Raw genomic sequence first — 9132 nt, forward strand, 5'->3', positions numbered from 1 at the left:
CCTCCAAATGCCTAAACCACATCCTAGATAAAAATTAAGTAACTTTCAAAGTCACATGGAACACCATTTCCTTATGCACTTCCGAGATACCATGTCTTTATGAACAGATCAGCGAGTGATGACTGTTTAAATGTTTTCCCTTCTCAGGTGCCTCCTCTGTTCACTGTACACCGGCTCTGTAGAGCATTTTGCAGATCCCCACGGCTTACGCAAGCATCACAAAGCAGAGATTCCCAAACCTACAACCCCAGCATCCAGCTTTCCCTGGGCTCCCGTGCCATATATCCCTTCTACTATACAAGTACACCTGGTATCCCTCCATGAACAAATTCTGACATGTCTAAACTGAGACCAGCCTCGCTCTCTCTCCTTTACATTCCCCGTGAGCCCCTCTTCCCGGACTCTGCCGGCCGCATGCTGACCTCTACCGCTCTGTGCACCCCTGGAGAACACAGGCTATTTTTCCCTGTCTCTGTTCCCCAGAGCCCAGCGCCGTGAGCAACACCCAATCAGTGCTCCCTCCAAGCCGCTGAGCAAATGAAGATTTAAAGCCTTTCACAGAGTTGGCAATGAAAAGAAAAAAAAAATGAATTAAAAATTTTCATTCCTTTCCTCAATAAATTAAGTTAAAAATATACTGACAGTATAGCTACTTAATGACCCCTGAGTCCTTACACGTTCATCTTCCCTTCATAAGTAACTCATTTAAAACCTACAGTGTTTCGGGCACTGGGAAAACACAATTAAGCCATTTAAGAGCTATAAATAACTCTTAATTTGCTCTTATCCTATGTAGCGGTAGGGGGAGTGTCTTACTATGTACATAATACTATTATTGACTTCTCTAGAACTCTCTACTGTGTTCGCCTCCTGAGCTTTCAAAGCACGCGTTCAGCGGATTTTGTCTGCGTTAGGTTTATTCCTCTGCCACGTGGTGCACCTATTGGTGACTCCCTAGGAAACTCTTCGAAGTGGACAGCCCAGATGTGTTGTTTCACATATTCATGCACATGGCAAATGTTTCTTGGGCAACTAATATAATATGTAGATCAAGCACTTTGTAGGCTGCTGGCAACACAGCGGTGAGCAAGATGGACAAAGGCCCACCCATGGTGAATCTAGCAAAGGTGACTACAAATAAAGAAGAGAAATGCAGATGTGCAGAGTGACAGGGAGGAGGTAAACAGGGTCATTGAGCACACTCTGGAGCTGACTGTAAGACAGTGTGGCTAGAACACAGCAGTGTATGGGAGAGGGGTTCTCAATGGCCACCACCCCTACACAAGAAGCCCCTTAATAAATGTTGCAAGAACGGCTAATGCAGTCAGTAGCCTCATTCTCAGGAGGTGAAACCAACCACTACAGCATGTATCCAGGAACCTTCCAGTATCTTCCTTTCAACAGATCACTTCCCTGGCATCTCTTTGCCAGTCTCAGAAAGTTCTAATTGTCCACTGAATCGTGGCGCTTTCTATCTCTTCCTGAGGTTTAGTCCCAGATGATCTTGGTCCCCTCTACCATCTTGAGTCTTTTGCTTTCCAAGGGAGCCTTTACTTCCATTTTCAAATATGCGCTGTCCTTCCTTCATTTAAACATATGTATTTTTTAAAGTCTTATTCAGCTTTACCTTTCTTTGACTTGCCTACTGTCACCATCAAACATCTAGTGATAGGTATGTTTTATCACTCTATCTAGTGATAGAGTTAATCAAAATAAAAAATAAAGTCAGAAAGAAAAGAGTGTAAAATCTACTGTTTAATGGTAATACTGCTGCCCAACCACATTAAAGGATATACTCTGTAAGCATCATGCAGCCCAGGGCCAAGGAACACACATGCATGCAAGCACACACGTGTGCAATCTAGGGTTATTAAGGTGGCCTCTCTGAGTAAAGAAGGAAGGAAAAAGGAGCCAGTAAGTTCTTTTGATGTAGCTGTGAGACAAGGAAGGGTGCCTAAGCAGACACAGAATCATGTGCCCTGAGCTGGACCAAAGGCAGAGCAGTGCTCTGATGCTCAGACAGACCTGGTCCCTCAGCAGCTCTGAGGACAATTTTTCTATCTTTCAAGCCAAGGGATGTCATTACTGAACTGGCACGTTTTAAGCTGTTCTCAGTGAAATATCACCTTCTATGCCATCGATATTCATCTCAAATGCCCATTAGCCATGAAAGAACAGCAATTAGTTAAGTAATGCGTATTATTAATAACAATGAGAAGTGCCCTTTAGGGAGCACTGTAATGAGCACTTTCACACATCATTGCGCTCAATCCCTGCGATAAGCCTCTCAGGAGCAGACATCATCCCCATTGTACAGATATAACACTGAGGTTCAGATGGGCTGAATTACATACATACCAGGTGGCAGTAGCAGCAATGCTACAGAATAAATAGATTACCATACATTGTACCGTGTACCTGCATGCAACATTTATGCACACACACGCTGAAATATATATAAAGACACATGTCATGAACATTCTCTTTTAGAACAACAGGGAAATATTTTTCTTCATCATAAACAACTGGAGGAAAAAATTACAAAACAAAAATCCTGTTTCTTGATAATCATAAACATTAGAGGCAATTAAGCAAGTTCCCAAAACAATTCAGACACATCGTCCTCCAATCGCTCATGTACCTGATTTTTCAAAGGCCCAAGGAAGCCTAGATTCTCCGCCATCCGCTGAGCTTGGCTGTCCTTTATTCCTTCGAAAATGTCAATTTGCTCCTAGTAAAAATGAATCAAATGAACACAATTCAGACAGTCAAGTGAGAAGATTTACAACCTCAAAAGAAAATGCTTAGTATTTATTTGCAAATGAGTAATTAAAGCGTGGCACCTTGCCAGAGATCTCTGAGCGGGGCTACCGCAGATGCCTATAGGGTATGTTTTAATTAGCAGCCCATCTATGAAACAGCCCTTCCAAAAACTATATAATTCTTCAAGGTGGCATGCTGACAAGACAATCTGATGCCAGTTTTCACTTTTAATTACTATACAGATGGCATTGACGAAAATTTAGTCAGTTAATGTTTATGACTTCTTCTGGAAGGCCTCCAAAGTGAGGTTTTCTTGCCTAATATTGTTAAGTTTAGAGCTTGTCATACATAGGTTAAATATTACCTTATAATTTAAACACTCTATTGATGATGATAATTACTAATGATAACATAGCTCTACAAAAAGCCGTTGTCTCAAAGACGCTGAGCACTGTTCATATACATTATTTCATGCATTCTTTTAACAAATGGAATGGCTTATTTTAAATAATGTTAATTTTGAAAATGGCTAGGTATTAATGGTAAGTCTGTGTGTACAGCCTCAACTTAACTTCTAAGGCGGTTAACTTAAGTAGGTAACATTGGTGAAAATATTTTAAAACCAACAGCAGATTCTCAAAAAACATTGTTTAGTTCAATGTCATTTTGTTAAAACATTGATGATTAAAAAAAAAACAAAAAAAAACCCTGATTCCCGGCTGGGGCCCATGAAGTTTGCACATTCTCTCTACATCTGCGTAAGGTGTTCTCCAGGCACTTCGGTTTCCTCCCACATCCCAAAGCCTTTCCTGTTAGGTAAATTGGTGCGTCCATGTGGTCCCAGTGTGAGTGAGTGTGGGGGTGTGTGTGAGTGTCCCTGACATGGGATGAGACCCTGCTCAGGGCTGCTTCACACCTTGTGCCCTAAGCTGTCAAGATAGGCTCCAGCTACCTGAGACCCTGAGCTGGAATAACTGTATCTTTATCTTACTTGGTTTTACGAATCTTCTTGAAATTTACGTATAGCTTGCGTTTATTTCAGTGTGTAATATTAGAACTGTTTTGGTCTTTATTTAGAAGTTGGGTGATGGTTTTGTGACCAGAAATATGCCACAGGAACTTGGCTGTTGTTTCTATCAATTAGCCTACAGTAAAATTGGTTTTGTTACATGTCGTTTCTATTCAAATCACAGTTTCCAAGAACCTGTCAAAAGACGTTAAGTGAATGCTTACTATACATTATCTAGACACAGAGATTTAAGAAATAAAATCTCCCTTTTAAAGGGAAATAAGATCATTTCCTAAAAGAAATAATGAGTGCTCCTGTTAGAAATTTTTCATGTGATTTTGATACTAAGAACCCAGTTTAAAAACTGGAATTACAGTTCTCAAGACCTTATGTCTTTGACTGATAGGGTAAGAAGCACTTTGTACATATCACCTCATTTAATCCTCACAATTCCATGAGGTACAAATCACCCCATTTTCATCTTACTGATTTAAAAAAATGAGGCTTAAAGATTTTGACAAACTTGCTAACTAATTAAATTTGACCTCAGATCTCTCTGACTTGAAACTAATCTTAATATCAATAAAAAGATTCCAAGGAATGAAACAAACCCACAGAATCTGGACCTAAGGAAGATACTATTTTACATCAATAGTGTCGAGAGACCTCAAGGCAGTCTCTAGTTCACATCCAGTCTCCTCTCAGAGAGAATTTCTCCTAGGGGAGAATTTCTGGTTCATACATAATGTTAAACGGGGCAGAGTTAACCAAGAGAAAATGGAAATGTCACCGTCCTGGCACATTGGTTAATTCTTGGGGCAGGTTGGATGGGAAGAAACAACAGGGGGACGAAAGGCTGGAGGAGGAAAGAAGGGAGGGAAAAGGCAAAGAAAAAAGCCCTCGAATACTGAATACCTTGATTGCATCCAACTTCCGATTTGCTAATCAGTAAGAAAAAGGACTCGGTATCTTTACACCTCAAGTCACTGAAACAGATTTACTCCCCTCAGCCTTAGACCCCACATTAAATATTTAACTACAATAACAATCAGTTAAGCCAGGGTGGCCAGGAGTTCGAACATACCTTAAAAATAAGTTCTGGATTCGAAGCGGCCACCTCTTCAATGTCAACGCCCCCCTGGGGGCTGCCCACCAGTACGGGGCCGTTGCAGGACCGGTCCATCAGAATCGCCAGGTAGGTTTCTCTGGAAATGTCCAAGGCTTCAGCAACCATCACCTACCACATTAGTGGGAAAGTTAAATTAATTCAGCATTGAGCTGATTTCCACTTGGAAATCTATACAGACTTGCTATACAAATCAAAGGGCTTCATTTTCAGGCTCTTCAAACCCAGCGAGTTAGTTTCCAGAGATTTGAGAGTTCTGCTCTCACCGTGCACAATGTCCATTTTCACCTCCTTAATTGATCCTGTTAACTTGTTCAAGTGACAGGTATTTGGTTTGCCTCAAGGAACCTTCCCACTTTAATCTTCTTTTTTTTTCCCCCTTGGGAAACCCTGCTGCTTAAGAAAAACTCTAGGGAAGCAGCTGTTATTTTACTTTGAGATATTAACAGTACATATATATTACTACACTGACTTTTGTCAGATTTCACTGGTGGAAAATCAAACTTGATTGCCAAAGAAGGATTCCTTTACACTGTTTACAGTATGTCTGATGCTTCAGACATTTGTACACTTCTGTCTCTGGGATCACTGTATTTTTAGTTCTTTTTGTACTTTCTTTTAATTGACAAACACAGCACTTGCTTTCTCAAAAATTTTGCAAAGGATAGCAAAAGTATATAAAAGAGAATGTGAAGCAGCCCCCTGCTCCACACCCACCACCACATACTTAGCCCTCAGGCCTTCGCAGTCAGGGTGGTCATGGGCGCACCTTGAAACTGTGATAATTAGAGGAAGGCACCCTTTCCTCCGGGAGGATGTGGTCACTTGCCAGGACCACGACTGGGCAAGAGGCAAGTGAGAGGGAAGGATTTCATCCTCTTCCACGAGTGAGTGGGGAATTAACCCCAGCCAGGTGTCCTTTCACCCTGCACAACTTTAACTGCAGGAAGCAGCCCCATCAGGAAAAACCACTACTAACTTTCTAGTCTCTTCTCTATGTACCTGCACACATTACAGTTATGGAATCATCCTACACGTGGAAGCATATTATACAGACCAGAATGCCTTTCTTCTTTCCTTAACCTCAACACTAAAGCTTGGACATCTTTTTACTGTCCTCTCTTATCACTGTGACTACACAGTATTTATATGTAAATATTTATTTAACCATGTTCCTACTGACAGACATTTATGTGGACTTCAATTTTTCTAAAATGCTACTTAAGTGATTACATATATATCTCTTTGCTTATTTGTTTTGGTATCCCTGTAGATGAAGAACCTAGAAGTTAAAAGTCTAGGTTTTAGGCTCTGAATATTTAAAATTTTGGTAAGTACTGTCGAATTGCCCTTTAGAGAGAGGTTGTACCAACTTACACACCTAACAAGAATGGTGAAAGATGTCTTAGATTATTTTTACAAGAAAATAAGAATATTCCCATAAATAATCAGTAATAGATGTGAAAATAACAAAAGCACTTAGATTGCTTTTCCTAAAAGTAGTTTGGTAATAGGTTTCATTAAAAAAAAGTTAGGAATTAAATAGCATTAGATTTTAGCTACTCAGATGCCACAAAAACACTAAGTTTTAGATCACATGAAATAAGACAAATATATTATGTTCTAAAAAGTTATAATGTAATGAATACAGAACTCCTGCTTTTCAAATCTTTATTGAATTTATCGCCAACTAAAAATAATATATCTTGCCAGCACTTTGGGAAGCCAAGGTGGGAAGGATTGCTTCAGGTCAGAAGTTTAAGATCAGCCTAGGCAACACAGAGAGATCCTGTCTCTACAAAAAATACAAAAAATTATCCAGGCGTGGCGGCACATGCCTGTAGTCCCAGCTATTCAGTTGGCTGAGGCAGGAGGATCACTTGATCACCTGAGCCCAGGAGTCTGAGGTTATAGTGAGCTATGATGACACCATTGCATCTTAGTTCAAGCAACAGAGCAAGACAAGACAGACAGACAGAAAGAAAGAAAGAAAGAAAGAAGAAAGGAAAGAAAAGAAAGAAAAAAATCTTATAAGGGTATCATATTGATTCTTTTATCATAAATGGAAGCTCATGAGTATATAAAAACTAGTTCTTAGGACACAGTGTTGGAATTAATCATAGAGCCATTCTGATTTCAAGTTGGTTGTTCTTTCCAGCAGTGCAGGTCAAACCATCAGCCAGTACCTAATTCCCCTCTCAGCCTTCAGGTTGCCTGCAACACAGTCAACTCTCAGAATATCTGACTGAGGAGTGGTGAGAATATATGAGGCAAAAATATTTAGCCCTATTCTTTCCTTGTCAAATACAATAACAACTTGTAGTTTATAGAAATAACATGAAGTTCGCCTTTATAAGCATCAACATTAATACAAACATTTTAAGAAATTAAGATTATCATTTCTTCTAAAAGTTGTGCTAGAAGAGAGAGCTGCTTTAAGAAATTTGGTGGGCAGAAAATACAAAATGAGGAATGTGTTTTGTTTGTGCTTTGAGATCTACAAGCGTAAGTACCCTTCACTTTCTAATACAGAGTTGGTCTAGTGAATGATACTTAATAACTCATAGTAGTTATTCTTAGAAGCAACACAACATTATAACTTTTTAGGATAAGTGTTATTCCAGAGTCCTATTCTTAATCTTCTAAAATGTTGATGGATGTGTTCTGCATTCCATCAAATTTATAGTTGTCAAGCCCAGCTGCTGTCTCAAATAGCTCTTGTTTGGTAGGAATAATGTACCACTCTTTAAGAAATGTCTCCAGGAAAACGATGCTTATCAAGAGATATTTTGAGAAATTTTATACAACAAAGACCAATTTTTTGACATCATCGTGCCATCCGTATGACCCAAAATGTCAGGGTATTTTAGGAATTGTAATAGATCTAAATGGATTCCATGAACATTCATCCCATGAGAAGCTCCATTAGATACATTTCAAAAGAGCTACATCTGTGAGTTACACAAAGAATATTTTTGACACATCCTTTCTGTGGAGCTACAGTATAGAAGCTTTTTAACTTTCTTTACCCTAATTGACCACTAAATCTGTTTTTTTTTTTTAAGAAAATATCACACTACTCAAATCATGGTCTATAGATGAGTGCTAGTGCATGACCTATTTGCAACAGGATCATGAAGAAATATGATTAAAAGCATACTCTCAATTTTCTAATTCATTTCTTTGCACAAGTCCTCAGATTATTGAAATTCTTAATTTCAATAAGCACATGGCAAATTTTTCCGTATTCCTCCTGCTGAGTACAAATAAAAACCACAGACATTACATACACACAAAACTTAAGATGACTCTGAAAGTTATAGAGAAGGCAGCAGACCCGTTAGGGAGCATGAGATCCATGGAAGGACATGGTGGCAAGTACCCTGTGTTTTCTTTTTGTCTCATAAATCTTAGAAAATCTCAGATGTGTGCTTTGTAAATATTTTTTCCTACTTTATGACTTGTATATTTACCTTCTCAACAGGGTCTTTTGCTGGGCAAAAGTGTTTAATTTTGATAAAGCAAAGTATATCAATATTTCCTTTATGGATTGGAAATTTTTGGTATCAGGTCTAAGAACTCTTTCCCTAGCTCTAGATGACAAAATTTTTCTCTATTTTTTTCCTTAGATGTTTTATAGTTTTATAAAAACTGTAAGAAATCAGCAGGCCTACATGGTTTCACTAGAGAAGTCTACTAAACATTTAAGAGAGGAATTAACACCAACTAACAATGCACATGTTGGACACTGAAATTAAGAATCCAATGTCACTTATAATTGCTAAAAAATAAAGAACTATTTAGCTGTAAATTTAACGAAACCTACATCAAACTTATATGCTGCAAACTACAAAGCTGATGAATCAAAGTAGAGCTAAAAAAAAAAAAAAGGAGAGACATATCACATTCATATTCATGGACTGTAAGACTTAACAAAGCAAAGATGTCAATTCTCTCTAAATTGATATACAGGTTTAATAAGGTTCCTATCAAATTCTCAGTAAGTTTTTTGTAGACAAAAACAAAATTATTCTAACCTGTTAAGTAACTAAAATAGGTAAAAACTGTTTTGGAAAAGAATACTAAAGTGAGAAGATTCAGTCCATCCAATTTCAGAACTTATTATATAGCTACAGTAAGTAATTAAGACTATGTTGTATTGGTAGAGAAACAGACACACAGATCAATGGAAGACAACAGAGAACCCAAAAACAGAGCCCTACAAATGTGCCCA

General features: G+C 38.5%; 1 protein-coding gene across 1 annotated transcript in view; it reads right to left on the minus strand.

Moving 5' to 3' along the window:
* SUCLG2 (succinate-CoA ligase, GDP-forming, beta subunit) overlaps positions 1–9132 on the minus strand; it is a 280046-nt gene that overhangs the window by 114762 nt on the left and 156152 nt on the right. Inside the window, exons 5-6 of the mRNA XM_012651079.1 lie at positions 4857–5009; positions 2642–2731 (exon numbers count right to left, since the gene is read on the minus strand). Coding sequence (XP_012506533.1) covers positions 2642–2731; positions 4857–5009 — 243 coding nt within the window. The remainder of the gene's footprint in view (positions 1–2641; positions 2732–4856; positions 5010–9132) is intronic.

Source organism: Propithecus coquereli, unplaced genomic scaffold, assembly GCF_000956105.1.
Source record: "Propithecus coquereli isolate 6110/MARCELLA unplaced genomic scaffold, Pcoq_1.0 Scaffold347, whole genome shotgun sequence".
Classification (NCBI taxonomy): domain Eukaryota; kingdom Metazoa; phylum Chordata; class Mammalia; order Primates; family Indriidae; genus Propithecus; species Propithecus coquereli.